This window comes from Nicotiana sylvestris, chromosome 1, assembly GCF_000393655.2.
Source record: "Nicotiana sylvestris chromosome 1, ASM39365v2, whole genome shotgun sequence".
In the NCBI taxonomy this organism is placed as follows: Eukaryota; Viridiplantae; Streptophyta; class Magnoliopsida; order Solanales; family Solanaceae; genus Nicotiana; species Nicotiana sylvestris.
In genome coordinates this window covers 143,745,871-143,768,693 of record NC_091057.1, presented here as the reverse complement: position 1 = coordinate 143,768,693, position 22,823 = coordinate 143,745,871, and the positions used below count along the sequence as shown (strand labels likewise).

At 36.1% G+C, this 22,823-nt stretch overlaps 1 protein-coding gene across 1 annotated transcript; it reads right to left on the bottom strand.

The window, feature by feature from the left end:
- Window positions 1-673: 673 nt before the first annotated feature.
- On the bottom strand, window positions 674-22,225 carry LOC104231447 (uncharacterized). The gene is made up of 15 exons (XM_009784446.2): window positions 21,934-22,225; window positions 21,405-21,635; window positions 16,528-16,839; window positions 15,949-16,056; window positions 13,600-13,789; window positions 12,694-12,956; window positions 11,697-11,826; window positions 10,234-10,304; window positions 7,932-8,189; window positions 7,766-7,842; window positions 5,223-5,314; window positions 4,462-4,544; window positions 4,024-4,095; window positions 1,518-1,643; window positions 674-1,245 (listed from the first exon to the last, which is right to left on the bottom strand). The coding sequence occupies exons 1-15, from the start codon at window positions 22,081-22,083 to the stop codon at window positions 1,207-1,209; spliced, it is 2,202 nt and encodes a 733-aa protein (XP_009782748.1). The 5' UTR covers window positions 22,084-22,225; the 3' UTR covers window positions 674-1,206.
- Window positions 22,226-22,823: the final 598 nt, after the last annotated feature.

Sequence of the window (22,823 nt, the reverse complement as noted above, 5' to 3'; positions counted from 1 at the left end):
AGCATCGGTGCTCACTGCTCCAGTATATTATACTAGAGCCAGCAAAGTATATCGGCCAGCATAATATGCTGAAAGTTCATACACAGGTACACCGAACTCTAGTATATTATGCTGGACCGATCTCTGTTGCAGTAAAATAGTGGCTATTTTTCATTGACTTGGTAAACGTTAACTATTTTTGAATGACCAGTCCGAAAACTAGCTAGACCGTGCTATTTTAACCTAAGAGAGGTGCCACCTCACTTTCTTATTGCCCACTTATATATATATATATATATATATATATATATATATATATATATATATAAACTACTCATTTTTGTTCGCCAACACACCCACTCAATAAATAAAGTATGCTTTAACTTCTATTCATCGATAGTGTAAAATATTCTACAAAATCACTCCTCTTTAAAGGCAATTAAAAGTAACAACACATACCACTGAAATTAATAACCTGAATAAGATAAAAACCTTCAACAGAAATAAATTGTGCCGATTATGTGAAAATACATTGACACTGCCAGTGGAAAACACCAACAAAATAAATAAATGAAGTTGTTCCTACTCAACTACTATAATAGTCCAGGGAATGTTTAGCATGGTAATGAAGATTTCAGAAAAAGATAAATGAAGAAACTATAAACAGAAAAGAAAAAGGAAAAGGGAAACAATATGTAACAGCAACAACATAACGCAAGCTCTTATAAAATACTCAAGAAGACTCAAAGAGGTATCACAGTTCCAATACAAGCCGTTTTGCCGTTTCAGAGAAAATTAATATATAGGCCTAAGAGTTGTTTTATGGCATAGAAATGCCATTTACCTAGTAGGAAACAATGTCTTCAACTAACAGTAACCCTTCACTATATAACATTTCCACACACAGTTGACATGTGAAGTGTTTCCTCAGATCAAAAATTCTATTGAAACAAAACTTGCCTCTCCAATTGCAGCAGAAGAGACTACAGACTAAATTGGAAGTCAGTTCCAACTGTAGATGAATTATCTCGAAGTCAATGATTATACAAGTGATGAAAAATGTATATAAATGACACATTTAGGTTATGGAACGGACAAAGGGATTAAGGTTTGATTCTCAGCTGTTGCAGGTTTCTGAATGGTGATTAACATGTTCATCCAAGGGCAAACTGTGAGGTAGCTACAGGTAGCTGGAGCAGCTTTAAATATACGGTCTCTACTACTGTGTCAGTCCTCATCCTCTTCTTCAGATGCTTCTTTGAGCCACTGCAAATATTTTTAGAATTCATAATGTGCATGCATGATTCAAGCATGACCGTAACGCAGGCAATATTAAAAAGACGAACTTTGCTTTTCTTCCCTTTTCATTGTTTACGCTAATTCCTAAATCTTTTTTCCTGAGCATTGGGGATCAGGGGGCGGGGAGAGGTTGGGATGGAATGACAAGATAGGGTAAGTAGATCAATGAATCTTCTAGGTTCCTGTGTACTACAGGCAGGTCTTCGACCTGCAAAGGTTTAAGTGCTGTAAGTACGTACCTGGATAAATTTTTCCGATTGCTTGACAAAAACCTTATCTGACTCCTCTGCTTCTTCCTTTTCAGAAGCCCAGTCAAGTATTGCTTCTTCTTGTATAATGTCCTGATCGTACAGATGATGCAAAACCTGTGGAGGGATAAAATAGAGTAACAATATTTAGATTAGATTCAATAATGGATAATTAAGTAGGTCAGAAACATTTCTTGACAAATGCACAAAAATGAATCAATGGGATTTCCCGTAGCCAAACAAATGAAGCAATTGTTTTGAAAGGCATTTCTGGGGCGCCTCGGGGCAAGGTACGCACAAAAAGTCCTAAAGTGTTGGCGAGCGTAAGAGGTGAGTGTATGCCCCAAACAGTTGGGTGTTCACCCAGGGGCAAGACACCTCATTGAAGAGGCCTATGACCAGCAATTGGTACTAGATTACGCTTTAAAATTGCTAGTACAGCTCAGAGCACACACCTCCCCCCCCCCCCCCCAAAAAAAAAAAAAAAACAAAGTATCAGAACTTCCTAACAGTTAATACCTATCCTATTCCCAGGTGAGCGCAAGATGTACCCTTTCTTGAGATCTTTCTCAAAGTCATGACCTCCATATATATATGCAAAAACGTTTCAAATGTAAATGTGAGCTTGTGGGGGCGACTGACCGACCATTCTCCATGTCTTCAATGAAAACTATGTTTTATGCTATCTTAAGAATGTTATTACATGCTTTTGTGAGATACATGACTCATTATTAGAAATATGAAAATAGCACCACATGTTATGTTTCATAAATGATTTGTGAATATATTTTCATGAACGATGAATATGTTTATGTTGAAAGACATGCTTTATATTTATGATATGGTTTCTATATCAACATTTCAATTGAAGTTATGGTCTTCATGCAAGATCTAAGACATTTTCCAAAGTTATGTGATGTTTCATGAAAGGAATGATATATTCAGTTATCAAGGCCATTTTAAAGAATACGTTTAAGGCCTAAAGGGGTCAAATGATATTGGAAATGTTTTTGGTAGTATCCTTAAGCCATGGAAATTGTATTTGGGCAAAAGGGACCTAAGTTTGGAAACTACACATGCTGGTGTAAGCTTGGTGCTTATGTTGCTCACAACCTTCATGTCAGATCAATACGACGTATGGTGGGATGGCCTAACCGATCGATATCCCTAGATCAGATTCACGTACGATCCATATGGTATTATGGTGAGACGGCTTTCCCAGTCGAGTCGTTACCCGCGTTTGGATGCCATATTGCCCATATGGTGACTATGTACTATGTAAACGTCCATAGATGCTCCCGATTAAAGTTATAATCTATGTTATGTTATGAAGAAGGGCTAAGGCCACATGTGTAGTTTTCAAAATATGTTCAGGTCTTCAAATATTTTATGATTCATGAAGTGTTTTCATATGATTTGTTTTGTATATCTCTCGCGTGATGTTTTCTTTAAGATCTTGTCCCAGTCTTGAGTTAGGGAGTCGATGGTACATGCTAAGTACGATGTGGATGTACCCGGTTGTTTGGCCATATTATTGTTTTCCTCTTGCAGGCCCAGATGGAAATTTGAGGAAGCAGATTGGTAGGCATTCGACTCTTCCAGGTTGTATGGCAAGCCCCGCTACCATACGAGTGGGTGTCTTCATGTCTGGTTATTTGTATGCATTATGTAATCATTGTCATTAAAAGCTCCATGTACATTGTGGGTCATGTAATTATGTTCAGAATAATATCATGTGTATTTGGATTATGTATAAAAGTTCAATATGATATTAGGCAAATGAGCCACATGTTTATGGTTTCAAACTATGACATTTCCGTTATCACGATGCACGCACTGTCTCTGTCTAAGTATAAAATGAATGTTGGTTTGCTCTTATGGTAAGTCTAACGCACTGAGTGCCCGTCACCGTCCTCCAGATTTTGGGGGGCGACAACAACTGCATATCTTCAGAGCCACTTACCCTTCAATGATCCTTGTTTCTCGTATTTAATGTGGAAGGCAGTAAATTGCTAATGGAGACTAAGGTGCAAAGCCTTGTCGGCAAGGGGACAAAAACAAGGGAACTTCAACTTTCTCCTGGACAACATTTTCAACTGTCGTCTCAGTAGTAGTTCAAATCAAACTAGGACATTCAGCTAGTAGTGGAATATAAGGCTCTTCGGAACATCACACATCATGTCAGCACAGCGGAAGCAAATGTATAATCAGAACTTGTGACAGTTTCATATAGGGTTTCGTTATAAGTATTATTCATATAGATTATCTTGAACACTAGCAACTTCTCTTGTTAAGACAACAAGATTGCTGATTGCCTTCCAAAATGCAAGACGGAATTAGTATTTAACCATATCAATTATTTAGTGAATTAGCAATACAGGTTGCCTAGATCTAACCCTTTGCTCTGCACATCAAACAGCTAAACAACTGGAAAGACTAATTCAATCCTCTAGATGGACTGCAAAAACAGTGCAACTTCTAGAGCGAAACAACATACCTGTACAAATAATGGAGAAAACTCCTTTGCAGACTCCAAGCACATTTCTTCAAACTTCAATATTACTTCAATCTGACAGATCCAATATCAGAATATTCACGAGAACTGAACATGCGAAGTACTTTCCAAACATCACAACTGATGGAAAAACATTACTACTAAGATTTCTAAGAACCGACATTTCTTCGGTAAGACAAAGAACCAACAGATAAGTGCCATGTTAACACACCTTTGATCAAAATTTATTTAATTAATTCTCTTCCACAACCTACATGCCTCAGGCTGGAAACTTCTTTTTTTTTTTTTGCTTTTAGAGTGGTAACATCCTCATGCTGGTAATTAATTTCATTTACTTTTTTTTTCCTTGGGGGGGGGGGGAGGGGGGAGTTTCTTTACCTACAAGCCATGAGTAGCAATGTATAAATAAAATACACTAACCTCTTCATCAATGCTTGGCAAGTAATATTTCAGAAGTTTTTTCCATTTTTTAACTGCGGTAGCAACATTCTTGACCAATTCAACTGGGGAAAAAAAGCATATATATGTGATGAATACACAAACTATACAACATAAGCAGAAAAAATAAGCAGAAAAATATTAGACAAATAATATAGCCACTTCCAGAAAGAAAAGAGGTTGAAGTAAATATGAAAGAAAGTGCATCTAGCTATATTCTTTATATCTTGCCAAATATTAGTGTCTGAGATTTAAGAGAAGGATGAAAATGAATAATTAAAATTCAGTATCTAAACCATATCATATTTATAGAGCAAATGCACATACATAGCAAACAACTGAACACCAGCAAAGAGTAGAAAATTAATATCAGAAACTGGAAGTGGAAGCCATAAGACCATTACCATGTTTTTTACCTTAAGAAAAGTGCCACTATTTGTAATTGGCTTATAGCTCTAAGGGCATATAGCTTCAACACTTGACATGCATATTAAATGATCTTTCAATTAAGCAACAGATCTCCATTTGGTGTTGATATCCAAGTTGAATAAGGGAATATGAATCTACACTTTAGAAAGGAATTTCTCTCTTTGATAAAGAAACAGGAAAATTAGCACCGCTCATCACAAAATGCCAAAAAACCGGCACTCAATGTCAAATTGCAATAGAAAAAGCAACCTACAGATAATTACAATTTACAACCACCTTGTGTAGTGTGAAACACAAATAGAAGGAAAACTTACTAGGTGAGTCGTGCGGAGCATCCAATGCCAATTTCATCACTGAATAAAACAAGGCACCAGCACAGTCTGCAGATGTCATATTGTATGACAACCTGCAATGAAACAGAGAAGGAACGCATAAACAATCTGAATTCCACTAGTCCGTGTACACTTTCTTCTTATGACAAAATGTTACTCCGTCTACCCTCAGAAATAAATAAGTCTTCGACCAAAATAAAGACTCCTGACAAATAACACATAGTGCATGATCTCACGAATTACTTCTGAATAAATTCAGAAATGTAAATATAACAACAAATGAGATTAATTCTTGCTTGCAAATATTAGAAATACAAAATCCAAACCATAATCCAAGTTCAAATGAGATTAATTCTTGCTTGCAAATATTAGAACCTGAAGAAAAAGTGAAACTTTTGATGAAAGCTTCACAATCAAAATACTACTTAGTAAAGATGAAGAATAAGGCGCTATTTCCCCAGATCCTAGTTCAAATAGTTCAATAAGTAAGCAAGGCTGGAAGTGATAAAACACTCAAACTCTAACTCCCACAAATGGTACTCCATGTTAAATAAAATTAATGTATATTATTGAATCTTGGGTGTGGGTCTTTTATCGAAATGGAATGGCTTTTCTTTTTCTCTTTTTATTTATTATTTATCGTTTCCGGTTTTTATTTTCTTAAATCCAAAAGCATACCAAAAAAAAAAATCAAAAATTTTAATTTCTCAATCCGAAACCAAACAAAAAAACCAATCCAAACAAAATTTTCGGTTTGGTTCAGTTTAATTCGAGTAATGTACACCCCTAACCCTCAGAAATAAATAAGGACGGTGCAGAGTGGTAGCAAATGTGAAAACATACAAGAGATAAATGCAGGTTGTTGATATAAAGGCAGGCGGCCACAAATTTCCTTAGCAATATCTACGTATAATCTTGAGGCTTCCGTATTGATGTTTACGTAATACTTTCTAGAACTCAATTCATCTTCTTACATACTTTCAATTGTACTCTGCAATCTAGGGTCTAATCAGAGTAAGACAAACAACACGAGACTAGGGAATTCGACCACAGTAAGTCCGCATATACAGTGTAGAGGAGTACAATAATAAAAGGAAAGGACAAAGGCAAAGAAGCATTACACTTTCTCGCAGGAGGTAGGCATAAAAAGTACGAAGCAAACTACATACTTGAAGATGGTAAGATGTACAAAAATACTCTAAAGCAATATGATGGTAAGATGTACAAAAATACTCCATAAGAGTGAACAACGGAAGGAACACATCATTCTGGAACGATAATTGGTTAGGAAACGGAAGCTTAAAGGAAAGATACCCCGACATGTTTGGTTTAGCACAAAACCAGCATAAGACAGTAGCTGATATGAGGAGTCATCAAGGATGGGAAATCGCTCTAAGAAGACAGTTGAATGACAGGGAGATAACAAGATTAGCTGACCTTTACAAAGAGCTGGAAGCATTTAAAGGATTACAGGAAGGTTTTGATTCACTTTGGTGGAAGAGGCACAACAGAGGGGTATACCGGGTGAAGGATGCATATAAGATTTTGAATCATAATAATCAACAGGTGGACTCATGGCCTTGGAAACATATATGGAAAACAAAGATTCCATACAAGGTAGCTTGCTTCACTTGGCTACTAGCAAAGAAGGCGGTATTAACCCAGGATAATCTCATAAAAAGGGGAATTTCTCTGTACTCAAGATGTTTTCTGTGCGGGGAAAATGCTGAAACTGTCACACATTTGTTTCTACATTGCAAGATTACAGACCAACTATGGAAAATCTTTATTAGTCTTAGGGGTATTTCATGGTCAATGCCATACAGGCTTAAAGATGTCCTTTATAGCTGGGAAGAAGCTGGAGCTGAAGCAACTAGTAGAGATAGATGGAGGACTGTCCCGGCTTGTATCAGGTGGACAGTTTGGAGGGAAAGGAACGCTAGATGTTTTGAAGATAGAAGCAATCCAGTGCAGAAGATCAAACTCAATTGTATTCTTCTTTTTTGTTTTTGGTGCAAACAGATTTACATAGAAGATACATTGACAATCATAGACATACTAGGATCTTGCTAGGTCTCGAATTAGAACATCTACTAATCCTCTCCATGTAAATTTGGTTTTCAGTGCAACCTATGTACTGATGTTTTTAATATATACAATAGTTACCAATTCAAAAAAAAATATGATGAGATTTTAAGTAAGAAGAACACTGAAAGAGGAGAGGAAAGCTGCTGCTTTAACCTTGCAAAGATAAACTAAACCAATTAGCACTTCAACCCTCTTTGGTTAATAGAAGCATAAATTAAGAAACTATCCAAAGGACAAGAAATGGAACTTTTGGGTGCACACTTATCACCCTACAGAATATACAGTAAGTGGAAATTCTTGTAGTAAAAATGGCATGAAATAATGCACCAACTGGAGCCAACAGGAGGGAAGAGCAAAAGTTAATTCAAGGTAAAAAGCTTTTCTCCAGACACAATATTCAAGAATATAAGATATAAATTGAGTTCTAGTCAACATACCGCAATGCATTAACTTCTAAAATTACATGGTCTTCTGTTACTTCTTCCTCTACAGCCCTTTGAAAAGTTGCTTCAACCTGCAATGACAAATGGAAAGGAGATCTTAATCTACGACACAGTTTAACGTAACTGATCAAAAATATAAGATAGTCCCATCAAAACCTACTTCTCTCTCAAAAATTACAGAGTCATCTCTAGTGTCTTCACCATCTTCATTAGAATCATTAGTGATAGAGTCAGGTCCCAGTTCTCCGGAAGGTGGAAGAAAGGCACCATCTTCATTTGATATATCTGCTTCATCATTAGTTATTTGCATGATCCCAACAAGTTTATCCACAGGAATTGGTGCAACAGAATGTCTCCATTCTTCTTCCTGCCCACCCTCACTGACTAACCATATGAAACCTACTCCACCATCACCAACCTGGAAAATCAGGATAAAGTATAAGAAAACACAACAACAAATGCATCATAATATCTTTGGCTTTTCAAACTAGATATCAGACAGGTGTGTTAGAATAACTGCTTCCATTTGTTTCTATTTTGGACACCTAAGAACAGCAACTCAAAGATAGAATTACACCTAAACGACTTCAGATTGTTGCTTCACAGGCCCGCACCAATGTCACGGATAAATTGGATTGGAACTTTTTATGGGATTCAAAAAATACGGTAGAAAGTTCCACTTAGCCAGCTAGGAGGACGTTACATCTCCAAATAAATTGGGTTGGAAGGGGGAGGGGGTCCTTGAGGTGACAGATCTCCGATTTTTCAACAAGGCCCTGTTAAGGAAATGGTTTTAGAGATTAGGGATTGAGCAGCACATTCTGTGGAATGGGGTGGTAGCGAAAAAGTAGGGAACTGTGGAAGGGAGATGTTGAAGTAAAACTATCACATTTCCAATTAGGTTCGGATTTTGGAGGAATATTATAAAAGGATGGGGAAGACTTCATCAGCAACATAACTTTCAGGGTAGGGAATGAAAGCAGAATCAACTTTTGAAATCACAACTGATGTGGCAATGGGACTCACATTCGCGAACATTTACAATATCTTGAAGCAGAAAGAGATGACAGTCCGACATATCCGGAGATTACAAGAAGGGAGAGTTCATTGAGACATAAGGGTTAGCAGGAACCTTCCGGACTTGAAAGTAGCTAACTTCCAAGGTCTAGTTGAACTGCTATACAAGCAAAGTACAATTGAAGCATTGTAGTGAGTTACAAGGATTTTAGGATAAGTAAAAGTATGAGAGAATAAGTTCACTCAAGTTTAGCTCCCATAAGAAGAATGAAGTTGATGTGAGATTAGACGGGACTGTGGTTCCAAAATGCAGACAAATCAGATATCTAGGCCACAGTCTACCATGAGAAAGGCATGATAGATGAAGATGTAACACAAACTAATTAGAAGGTCGAAATGGAAAAGATATGAAGATGCTGACAAAGTGAAAGCAGATTCTATAAAACAATAGTGACATCAACAATGTTATATTGGGAGTGTCTACTGGCCACTAGAAGCCCAACATATCTACAAGATGAGTAATGGAGAAATACATGTGTTAATGTGGAGGTGTGGGCATACAAACCGGACAAGACTACAATTGATCACATCCGAGAGGGGTGCAAGAAGCTCGCCTACAAAGTCCATGTCCTATATATGCCTGATTAATATGTGCGAGAAAATGATGACTAAAGGTGCTAACAAGGGACGAGAGACCTAAAATTACATGGAGAAAAGTTGCCTGAATGACCTATAAATTCTCATTATCGATGTGAACTTAATAATTTCTCATAATCAATGCGAACTTAACTTAACCTTCAAGGACATCCGCTCTATATCTGCGAACTTAACTAAGAAGTAACCAATTGGAAAAAAGTATCCATAGAAACTACGTAGGATTATACTTAGTTATCGTTGTAATAGTTACATTCAAGTCTTGTTTTTTACAGGAGTGCATTTGGTAAAATTAGAGACTTGCATCCCAGTGTTAAAACAAGTATGAATTTTGAGAAGATCCACTTTTAAAAAAGCCTTGTTCACATTCAAGCAAGTTATTTAGCATTGTAATGAATTTGGCCCAAGTACAGTGGAAAGGATACATAGGATTTACATATCCGATGACATCAACTAATTTGGCATTGATGCGATTGGGCAGTTGATTGATTGATAGCAAATCCCAGAGATTGTCATATACTCGATGGTGAAATTATTGGCTCTGTATTTGTGTCCATGACTACTATTTAATTAGCTAAAATTGCAGAGACATTTAACTCTTGACACGAAGAATGTAGACTAGAATAAGTTATAGTAAGTGAGTGAACATAAAGTCAAACAGAAAGAAAAAAGATAAATCTCATGATAACAGTAACACCAAAGAAATAAAAATTACAGATAGAGACAAATGAAAAAAAGGCGATATAAAGTCTCTCGTATATCGAGGGAAAGTAGCAAGCCTTGAAACCAACCTCATACTCTTGCGAGTCAGGTAACTCGGTCCTCTCTTCCTCCTTCAACTCATCCAAAGTACCAGAGATAGCTGTGTATAATTCAATTTAAGGGTTTGGTAACTCATAAATTATATTAGAGAATATTAAAACCCCTATAATAATAATAACAACAACAATTTAAGAAAACACCAGAAGATACCGTTTATGAACAAGCACAAGATGCACATCTTAAGACTCTTAGTTTAATGTCTAGCAGACACGAAACTAGTTTGACTCCGCAAAACTGGGAATTACATTTGACTCAATTCCCTTCTCCAAAACCAAAATAGAAAAAGAAATTTACTTACAAGGGGCGGGCCATTAGCCCCAAGGCAGTTGGGTATGCCTACGAATTTTTTATTTTTAATATCTTTAGCAGATAAAAATATGAATATTATGGAAAATACGTAATATATATGTATATATCATAAATATACGTAACATATGTGTGTGTGTGTATATAGAGAGAGAGAGTCCAAAATGCACAGAACTTGATTTAACTAAGCACATTAATATCTACAAACAATAATCTAACAAATTCTTCATTATAAAACAACACACCGTATATACTGAAATACTGAGAAGAAATTAAAAAATATATATTCTAGTGTGTACAAGACAGACAATCGAAGGTATAAGACGTGCTCAGGACTCATTTGGACATACAAGACAGACAATCAAAGCCTAGAGTGTACATGGAACGAACATCACCTATCAAGGTGCTTTCAAAGTACGTCACCTATCAAGGTGTTAGCCCCATGAAAAATTTAGCCCTCCATGGTCGCCTTAGGGTGTTTAGAGGCACTTCATCTCATTTTGAAGTCTCGAAATGAGTCCAATCTTTACTTTTAAAACAAAAAATGATAATAAATGGAAAACATGTTTTATGTATACTATATTGATTTGATTGTCTTTCCAAATTTTAATCTAGATTGCAAACATCCAACGCAAACCTCATAACATTGCCAGACGCCTTTCAGGTGGCCATCTAATCATATTTCTCCATGCCAAAATACTTGACCTAGTTTTGTTCCTAATACGTCCTAAATTTGAGTGTCACAACTATTGGAGATTTTGGACTTCCCTATTCTGGGAAAATCTCAAATTTAGGGGGATTAGGAAGGAAACTAGGTCAAGTAATTTGGCATAGGAGTCTATGATGTTTATTTGCATGACTCGGAAACCATTCTCAAGCATAGACAAGAATTGCTTTCTTTACCATACTTCAGATCTAAGTAACAGTTTAGGAGTGCATTCTTGTTTGAAGTGCATATTTGTTTGGAAGTCCACGGGGCAAATCAGAAAGTGTAAACTAAGAGGCAAGAATGAAGCATAAAAAGGACAGTATCTCTCCACCCGGGTATCGTATACAATTTAGAAATTACGAGCCAAATTTATTATCACTGCACCAAAATACAATATAAAAGAGTCAAAAAAGTTACATGGAACTTCAGTTATCCCACTACTATTGTCAGCATATTCCAGTTCCTCGTCACTATCTTGCTTTATAGGTTGCTGAAGCAAAGATACCTTGGAGTAAGCAGGTACAAGGAAATTCCTGCCAATCACAACCTGAAGACAAAAGCATATATGCTATGATTGATTGGTTTCAAAGTATAAAAAGCGAAAAGCTGGAATCATCAATACAAAAATGTTGGTGCTGCCTAAAGCAAGGAGAAATAGGTATGTGACTGTGCAACATTGGTTTGCAACAGTTTTAAGTACAACCAAAAACCATTACAAGGAGGCAAAGGCAAATTATGAGAAAAATAATAGAAAGAACATATTGTTGTAAGCAGAAACAAGTTAAAAGTAACCGAGTGATTAAGAAACATTGATGTTTAATCAAGAATTTCAATTTGACATATGATCTCTGCCTCAATACTGATTTTGCACGGTCTAAACCCTTTAAGTTAGAAGTGCTTCTTCCATGTTCAAGTGGAATAACCCTCTACGCCACAACTCAGTTATATCAGTTTAGCATAAGATAGAAGCCTGATTTTCAGATCTGCTTTCAGTTTACTATACATCCCTTTGACGATGAGGAGTTTCCAAAGTATTGAGGAAGGTTGGAAACTCCTGATACGATTTACCATAGCTTCATTCAAACTGACCAATTTATAGACAAATAAATGCTTAAAGAAGCAGAACTTTTTTTATGAAGTAAGATGTCATATTAAAGGCATTTAAAGAAGCCGAACTAGCCTAGATCTTAGTCAAAGGCAAGAAACATATAAAAGGTAAACTGCATGTTTGGAAAGATGCGCCAAGAAAGCTTAACATGAATAATCTACTATCAGCCTCCTGAGAGATGAATGTCTTGAGGAAAAGTATACGATGCGTGAGTTGCTTAATTGAAATTCATCAAACCAGGCGTCACTAGTACATCCAGAAAAAAAGAAGCGTCTTTTCTTGTTTTGCTAATGGCACTTCAAATACCTTAAAAGACAAGACAACACCAGGCTCTAAAGCTGCTCCAGACTTCATTGTCACACCGTCACAAACTATTGAGTGCTTCAATTTGCAGCCATCTTCAATCGTAACGTTATGCCATATATAGCAACCTTCAATTGTGACATTTGACCCAATTGAGCAACCTTCCCCAACAACTGAGTTTGAAATCTCTGTGTTGTTCCCAATACTGGTTCCAGTTCCAATTACAGTAAAGGGACCGATTTTCGCTGAGCGGGATTGCTTAATTTCTGCGAAATGACAGGTAAACAACAATGTCAATAGAGTCCAAAAACTGAAGATCTACATCTGCACCATTTTTCACATAAAGGTCCATGCAGGATGATATGAGCATAAACTATCACATGTGAACAAATATCAATGAGGAATAAAGAGTGGACACAGCTAAAATACATAGTTTCCTTCATAATATCTAGTAGCGCACATATTCTAGCTTGCTCTATTATACAGCATATGTTCTAGGCTTCTAGCAGCAAAACCCTACAACTTACAAGGACATCAGATTCTATACAAAAACTACTACACCTAAATCTCAAACTAAATGGGGTCAGCTACACGAATCCTCAATGACAAGCACGTCAGATATTAAAGCAACAAAAGCCAAATCCTGCAAAGAGCAAAACCCATTAGATTACCGTATTTTTTGAAGCCATTACGTGTCCTTTAAAATTCCATCCATCAGTCTTGTTCAGTAGCTAAGTTAGCCACAGCTTTGAAATTGATATTCAATAAAAAAAAAACTCGTGTATACAATCCATCTACCAAAAAGTAGAGAATACCAAATATTGATATTCAATATTTCCAAAATCTCAATCATAAGTTAATAGCAACATGTTCTAGTATGCGAGAAGATAAGATGGAGTCGGTCCTAACCAGGTGCTCGATACATGCCCTGCCTTTCCAATTTAGTAGCAGAATTTCCAAAAAAATGGACATCAGGCACCAAGGGATATGTCCATCTCTGAATTATGTCCTTGCTAATGGTGTCATAACTTCTATAGTTATCAATTCTTGCCGCATAACTTGAATGAATTTCATGGGTGTAGATTTTATAACCCATAATCTGAAAGAAAAAGTAAGTTGAGAATAAAGAGATGGATGTACAGAGCAAGAAGAGATGCTCACCTGCACAAACATGGCGACAGATTTCAATTGATATATTAATACCTAAAGAAGCTGACCATGAAAGATGGATAGTACCACGCTTCAATTGAAGGAAAGCGTATACTACACAATTTCTCTTTTCTGCCTTTTAATTACATGACATAGTACATATTAGGTATCTTTTGCTCAACACAAAGAAATCAGACACATTTAGACCTTATAAAAAGAAGGGAGAATTTAGGTGGAAGAGAAGGAAAAATTGAGCATTCATGAGTCTCCAATTTGTAACATACTTCAGAGTTCACAAGCCAAAAGACATTCAAATCATGTTTCCAGGTCCAACATAAGATACGCTAACACCAAAATGTGTTTTGTCAATTGTGATTTGTGAGAGAGGGACAGAGACATTCTACAAGTGAACGATATATATTTTTTTTATAAAGTAAATAACTAATTAGGACAACTCTTGTATAAAAGCAGTGTACTAAAAGGCGAACAACCTACACAGGAATATGATCCTCTACAAATGACAGACAATCTCCCATACAAACAGGAACTTCTATGGGTGCACCAAAAGCTGACTAAGAAAAATACGCCATTCCATGAATGTATAAAATCATTTTCTATCCCCTTAAAAGATTTCATGCTTCTCCTTCCACAAGACCCACATTATGGCTAAGGGGGGACAATTTTCCATGCTCTGCATTTACTTTTCCTTCTAAAGCTCAAGCTATGTAACATGTCCTTCACTGAACCAGGCACCATTAACCACATCCTAAACCAGTAATACAACCCACATAGACGAACCACTTGACAATGCAATAATACGTCATCAACAGTTTTGCTTGAACATCTACACATAAAGCACCAACTAACGTATATAATCCTCCTCAAATTCTCAACTATCAGATCGCCCTCCCCCTGCTTCCAACCAGGCGAAGAAATACACCTCCTAGGCACTCTAGGCATCCAAACTGAAACAAGAGGGAAGCCTGACGCCTACCTCACCAAAAGATTTTGGTAGTATGATTTTTACTAAGAATGTACCATCATTTCTCGCCCCCACTTCCACGAGCCCAAGCTAGTGAATGAAGTGTTTTGTTTGTAGAGTATTTTCACCAAACTCTAAACTTGTAAATCCCTTCTAAATCTCAGGACCTAGTAAATGTCTCCCTCTTATGCACTTTGAATCTATTGCATGCTCATCTCTCTCTAGCTCGAGATCTATATAAATAAAGAAAATATACTCAGTCTGTCTTAAGCTAAAACTTTCAGGAGCCCAACTACATTAGATGCACTTGACTATGTTTCCACTTCTTTAAGTCATAAATTGCAAGAGGTACACTGACATTCTTTCTTTAAATGAGTAAGCTATTGTGAGTAGTATCAAAAGGTAAAACTATTTGAAGCACATTCATTTATTAGTCAAGTCTCCAACACGCCTCCTCACATAAGTTCCAACACGTCTCCTCACATAAGGACCGGATTCTTTTCAATCGTTCCATACACATGAAAGGTGTCGGTAATACTCGAATACAACACCTCTACGTACTCTCATACTATGTGAAAGAACATAAGAATCCAACTAAACTTTAACAATTGTGGAATATGCTAAAGGCCTTTGTATACCTTCTTATGTATTATTCTACACCAGATGTGGGTCATTATAGATTTCTAACCCCCTTCCTCACGCACGTAGAACACAATTTTAGAATTTAAACATGAACTAAAGTGTTCATGAGCTTACGAGCAAGAGAACGGGTTCATCAAAATTGGATACAATACAATGTTGGATTATATATACCACTTGATTTAATAGTTTAAATTGTTATGAAATGAACATATTTATTTATTTACTTAGTCCAACAAAGTGCAAAAATTATGACATATAACTAATTCATCCGTTACACAAAGCAAAAATTTACAAATGAAGATATTGACACCCTGCACAGACCATTCACAACCAATTGTAAGATTATAGGGTGAAACTGAACTTGGAACAGTTTTTCCAATGCACACTTGGAATTGTTTTTTGGTTTGACCTTACTCTCTTTTTTCTTGGGACTAGCACAGCATTGCTCAAAAGAAGTAGTATAAAATACAAACGGAAATACATACATCATCGACGAGCAACCCCTTGACAAAATCACGCCGCAAATGTTGATAGTCAAAATTATCAGTGAAAAGACTTAAAACTTCTGGGGAGCAGATGTCAATGTAACAATCCTGCAACCAACGCACCAATCATTAATCACAAGAATAAATAGAAAGAAATGACAATAACTAGAAGCCTTCTCCAAAACAAGATAATGGAAGGAAATAGCATCATATGTGAGGAGTAAGCAATGAAATCCAAAACCACAAAATAGATAGCAATTAACTACAAGAAACTAGGCTTTTCTTACTAGTCATCTGTTAATGAAGGCATTTACTAGGAAAGAAGCAACCATACATTGAAAAACATAGCAAATAACAAATAAGATTAGAATAGTGAAAAAAGGAAAGTTAACAAAACTCACCAGATGCGATACCTAAACTATGTTAAACTCTACCAGTTGTTATTGAGCAAAAAAAGCATATAAACCACAAATATTTGAGTATTGCAATTAAAACCAGATCATGCAACACACCTTTACAAGAACATTGCTGAAACTAGCAGCTTACTAGCAACAATACAACAAGAGTAACTAAACAAACCTGCTTGTCATTCTGAAGGGAAATGGATGTATCAGTAAGCAATGCCTTATCAAGAGACAAATATCCTTTTAAATTATCTCCCCTGTCTTCATAATACAGCAGCTGCTTACTCTCTGGATCAATTACCATGAACAGCTCTTCAGTTCCAAGACGAGATTGGCGAGTTATAGGTGAAGGCTTTGATTGTTTAATCACCATGGTCATTACAGCATTACTATCCTTTCTTCGTCTCTCCTTATGTTCCTTAAGTGCCTGTGAGAGTGACATGTTGCTCACAGTATCTCCACTGACGAGGATAAAATCACCGCGTATCTTCAAAATCCCACAATTTATGTTAGCTAATCACATTGACAAAAGATTACTCCAAATTCAACAATATTTAAGTCACAAATTTAAGCAAACAGAGAAAAGTGAATGCAAAGAGGACAGCACAACATCTTCCTCATCTCCGAGAACAAACATGGACTGCACACAAATGCTTAAGGCCTGATTTAATTCTCTTCTCTTTTCTATAATGGTGGTGTTAGGACCAACTTGTGCATACCTCAGCTATTTTACCAGGCACCTACTACTTCCCACCAGCACAAGCACCGGGTAACTCTATCCACCAAGGCTAATATGGATTGGAAGAAATCACCTTAAAATTTTTTGCCTTTACTAAGTTTGGAACCCTGGTCTCCCATGGTTTCATCTCTTGTCTGATTCATTTTACAACTCTATTTCCTAAGAAAACAATTTTTGCATCATGAATTGCCAAAACACAACTTCATAATGATTAATTTAGGAATCCAACCAAGTCCAGTTCGGATAAAGTCATTCAAGATTAAGCATTGATACAGCTATCTTCACAGAAACATCTTCATATATGCCCACCCAAAGAAAGGGAAAAACATCAAGAACCAAGTATGCTCTTGCTTTTCTATTTCCCATTTTGATAGAAGTCATTAGAGAGAAAGTGTCTGTAGAGTTTAAAGAGAATATGCTCATTGCCTCATGACCATCTTTAAATCACTAGTGCCACAAAAGACAACAACAACAACAATAACAACCCAGTATAATCCCACTTAGTGGGGTCTGGGGAGGGTAGTGTGTACGCAGACCTTACCCCTACCCTGGGGTAGAGAGGTTGTTTCCAAATAGACCCTCGGCATCTTTCCCTCCGAAAACTTCTCACCTTGCTCTTGGGGAGACTCGAACTCACAACTTCTTGGTTGGAAGTGGAGGTTGCTTACCATCAGAGCAACCCCTCTTGTCCCTGATCTACAATTTGCACATCTATTGTTCCTTGCTCCAAATGGTTTGTGCATCAAGCGAAAAGCTACTCATTTTGTCCCAAAAGAATGGCAATATAATTATTTGGGGAATGGGGAGTCCAATAAAATTCTTACTACAAAATTCTCAAACATTTATAAATGCCTTTAACATGAAATTCGATCTCTGTTTTAAAAGGCAGAATTGGGACTCGCCCCGGGGCGGAGCACTCGTAAAACGCCCCTGGGCTTATGTGTGGGGCTTAGTTCCGTGAGACTTACGCCTCGGCCGTCGGGGCTTACGTCCCAGACACGCCCAACGCCCAGCGTATTGGGCTTGCCTAATAGAACTTTATGCAATTGTGTGTAACGAACCTTGCAAATCCTCAAATTTTCTTAATAAATCATTGACTATTCAAAATTACTTTTTTCTTAATCAGTAAATTAAGAGTATTTTATGTCATAATTAAAATTAAAATTATTCCACGTTATCCACTAAGACTGCTATGATAATAAATTTTAAATAAATCTTTCATTTAAAATTATTTATTTATTAACTTTTGTTATGTCTTTATTATATAATAGTCCATATTTTTTTTAATAATTATTTTCCCAAATATTATTTTTTTCACGTTTACGAGATACAATACTTATTAATTTAATAGTCCAGTATTAGCTAGTAACTATTTACAAATAATTAGTTATCATGGTATGGTATGGTGAATTATATGTCACTTTATTAACTTGTTGAAACTTAAAAATAAATTATGCTAGAGAATCATATTTAAATCGTGAATTATGTTTTTACATAAATTCTCTTTCAAATAGAAAGCATATTAATTAAAAGGAGTATTTAAAAAAATATCAAATTATAATATCAAAATTCTTTCAAAATTCAATACTCCTTAAGAGATACAGATAAGATTTCGCATCGAATATATTACCTTTGTTGTTTGAGTTGCAACGACATTGCAGCTAATTTGCATATTATGATATATGTCATACTTTTTATAGTATTCATAGTTAAATTTTATTTTTTAAATTCTTTAAATAGATTTTTTATTATAATTTTTTGATTTTAATGTAATTTTTATTAATATTTTTTTATTTTATACTATATTAAAATTCTTGAAATTAGTAAAATTTAAAGATCCGTGGGACTTACGCCCTGTGTCTTTAGGGCTTACGCCTCGCCTCGTCAGAGGTAAAACGCCCCGCCTCACGCCCCCGCCTTTTAAAACATTGAATCTGATTTATAGAATTTAAAGATTATCAATCGATATCCGTATTCAATACTGAAATTTAGATAGCGTTAACTCGGCATACCCGGACCTGGCCAATTTCAAGTTTGGATGGAGAAAGTAATATAATAATTACATTTCAAACATTGAGAGCAATTCGCTTTTGGTAACAAGAAAATCCCCTGTGAGTTAGCTGACTCAACCCGGTTGGTCCGTAGGTTTGAACATCAGGGGAGTATGGCCACGCTTCTCTATCCTACTCCCACTTAAATACTAGGTTTCAGTCAGCGATAGAGTTTAAACTCATGATGTGCGCCCAATCCACACATCTTGCAGATCGTCCTTACCACTGAACCAAAACCATGAGCCCCATACATGTGAGGAATTGGTGACATTGCAGTGAGAGTAAAATCTCTAGGTGAAATAGAGCAAGCTAGCTGACCAGTTGTTAAAGGAACTTAAACACATGCATCTTTTTGTAGAAGAACACATAACTGAGATGTTACAATATTTGAGCAAGGACAATATGGATCATAAACTACTAGAAGAGCATATTACTCATGCTTGTTTAGTGAGCATACTGTCGTGTATCCGATACCTTGGATGAAAGCTTATTGATCATCCAGAATTTGAGTATTCTCCCCTATGCTCTCAATCATTCTTTTCTAATCTTTCAAAAACCAGGTTTTGATTTCCACCAAAACTTGTTGGTGCAAGTTTTATCCTAGTTGTTAACCAAGAACCACGGGGTAACTAAGGAAACCACTTATTTTTGTTGTACTACTTCCACATTTTACTTTTCCCACATAAATACTTTACTTTAACACCAGAGATAGCTGTAAAATAGATTATCCCTGTCACTTCTCTGTGACAGAGGTAATCACTATTGCATGGGTAGCTACTGACAATGTAAATGTGACTATAATGTTTACCAATCTTTCACCCTATTCTTTTTTTAATAAGGTAATGTAAATATCATTATTAATGTACCAAGAAGGTACTGCAAACATACAAAACTACAGCACAGCTGAAGCTGTTACAATTTCAAAACTTCTATAAAATCCATGTACTGATACATATCAAAAAAGAAAACATGTACAGATCTAAATCTTTCACCCTATTAGAATAGGGTAACTGTCTAACATTAAAAATATTACCCACCTACCGCAAGGGCTTTGGTTTAGTGGTAAGACTGCAGTACCTGATTGTCAGTTACGCGCACGTTAAGAGTTCAAACCTTGCGGTAGACAAAAGCTTGGTATTTAAGTGGTGAAGGGTAGAAGGGCGAGTCTATTATCCACCGAGTTTCAAACCATGTGGCACCCACTCTCAACGATTTCTCGGTTATAAAATAGAAAAAGATTTTCCACCCATACTAGCAGCTTTTTGTACTTTTCAAAGTAGGAATCTCTTGACCCTAACTACAAGAACGTCTCAAAAAAAGGTTAGGCTTTCTTTCACACTCCTGCCCCATTCGAACCATCACAAGATTCCTTCAAACTATACTTGTTCATGTCACCTGTCAAGAGAATTTTGGTATGGCATCTCTGCTAAAATGAAATCCTATTTATTCTGACTAATAAAATGCCTAGTTCTGTTTCTATGTTGTTAATGTGTGCTCAAGTCATCTAAAGATACATACTTAAATACCACTGTTTCCCAAGCTGACGTACACTATCAAGACAGAAAACATGACTGAAGCTCAGATTGTTTAGAAATAAAATTGATAAAAAGCTCAGACTCAAATTAACAAGTTAAAGACTACCTTATTTGATCACATCGCATAAATGCAATAAGGTTAACTAGTAGTATTTTCCACACTTCTCAAACACAAAAACATAGTAGTAACAATTTATCCAACCCTAAGGCATCTATATGGTAACTAAGAGTCAGTTTGGATTGGCTTAAAAAAAGTGATTTTTCAGCAGAAATAGCTTTTGAGCCAAAAAGCAATAAGTTGAGGTTGCCCAGCTTATTGCTTTTGGCTTGTTTTAAGCACTTTTTAACTTATTTCAAGCACTTTTTAATTTTGCCGAACACCGAAAAAAAGCTAAAAAGAGCTTAAAAGTCAATCCAAACACCCTCTAAGTAATGACCAATAGGATGCCACTTGTGTGATAAAGTCTAAGGCGTTAGGATTAAACTTCTCTTTTACCATTTCCCTTATTTTCCTGTACCTCTTTTTTTTGGAACAAAATCCCTAATTTCCATTTGATCCTAGAAAGATCTAGAAAGATCATGGACTGTATAAGAAAATAACTTGAGAACCATAAGATAAAATGTACTGTTTTCTGTTCAAGAAGTACGATAAACTGTTAAAATCAATTAACAGAGTTTTTAATTTGAGGGGAGGATGGCAACTGGATATGCAAATGTCATTACATACCACATGTTGCTCATAGATGGAGCGCAAAGCATCTCCAGCACTAATAGCATTGTGTGATTCAATCGTTGTGACTGAAAAGTTTGGTTGGGCAAACCAATTGGAGTTATCCAAATAATCAATCACTTGCTTAGAATGAGCAGAACAGAAAACAAAAACTTCTTCCACACCAGCTGATTCAAGCCATGCCAAGGTATAATCTATCATAGGGGCATTCACCAATGGTAGCAGTACCTGTAACGCAAAAACCATTGAACTGTAGTAAATACTAGTAACAATACATGTGCCAAAACATATACTTGGAATTTGCTTTAACAATTAATGTTGTTCATACAATTAGGACTGTCACAATTCCATGGAATGAAATTTCATTCCTTGAAGATTGAAAATCCTAAAGTAAGCTCTTGCTCAATAAAATAGGACAAACAAACAAGACAAATACGTCTAACATGTACTCCTATTTATCATTAACCCGATTAAGATAGTAATAAAAACGACAAAAGGAAAAGCGGGTAAGCGTATTGAAGCTTACTTTGGGACGTTCAAGAGTGATGGGTCGGAACTTAGTGGTGAAACTATCGGCCAAAACAATAGCCTGCAACGGGGTACGAGCCAATTCCTCTTCAGCATCATCTGCTCCCCCCATTCCTCCTCCTTTGCTTCCTCCTTTCTTTGCCACCATTGCAGTGCGTGTGTGTGTGAGTATGGGTCTACAAGGGGGTTTGAGAATATTTTTCGCTTGTGAAACCCTCGCCTTTCGGTTCTAAAAAAGTAATACCTCTCTTCAGTTGCGTAGAAGTTTGAGCTGTTTTGGGTTCGATGCTCAAAATCAATGTCGGGTTAACCGGGAGTAGGCTATTTGGAACCGGGCTATCAATAGTATGTTACTAGGAGTACTCTTAAATTTTTTCGTTGATTAGACACGAAATTTTAAAAAAATATCAATTTAGTGAAATTACACTCGTGGGTATAGAGTGTATGCATACTTTGCCCCTATCCGGAGGAATAGAGAGGCTATTTTTGGGAGACCCTCGACTCAGAGACAATAGATCTGTGACAATAACAGAAACCAGAAAACTAATCATATATAAATGAGAAAAAACCTTTAAAAATAGCATTATTAATTATTCGAAAGATGTATTTGTATTACATCTCTTTATTTTCACTGTCTCGATTCGATTTTGAAGCCGAATAATTTTGATAGCTTGCGGTCTTAGATAATGAGGATAATGATCGTCACGTGGACCTATATAAGAAGTTAAAACAATTCTTTCATGTAAAATAATTTATTTAATTTTTAATTTTTTAGTTCGGTCACAGTAAATTTATGTCTTTTGTCATTAAAAAAGAATATTTCTTTTGTCGATTGGACTTGAGAACATTTTGGCGCAAGCAGTCATGTAGCCATGTATTTTATGATTT

What these genes read in the sequence shown, in the direction of transcription:
- LOC104231447 (XM_009784446.2), bottom strand. Translation starts at nt 22,083, where the DNA reads ATGGTGGCAAAGAAAGGAGGAAGCAAAGGAGGAGGAATGGGGGGAGCA. An exon ending in TGCTCCGCACGACTCACCTA is followed by an intron (nt 4,545 to 5,222) that starts GTAAGTTTTCCT and finishes TTTTTTCCCCAG; the next exon opens with TTGAATTGGTCAAGAATGTT. An exon ending in TGCCAAGCATTGATGAAGAG is followed by an intron (nt 4,096 to 4,461) that starts GTTAGTGTATTT and finishes TGGATCTGTCAG; the next exon opens with ATTGAAGTAATATTGAAGTT.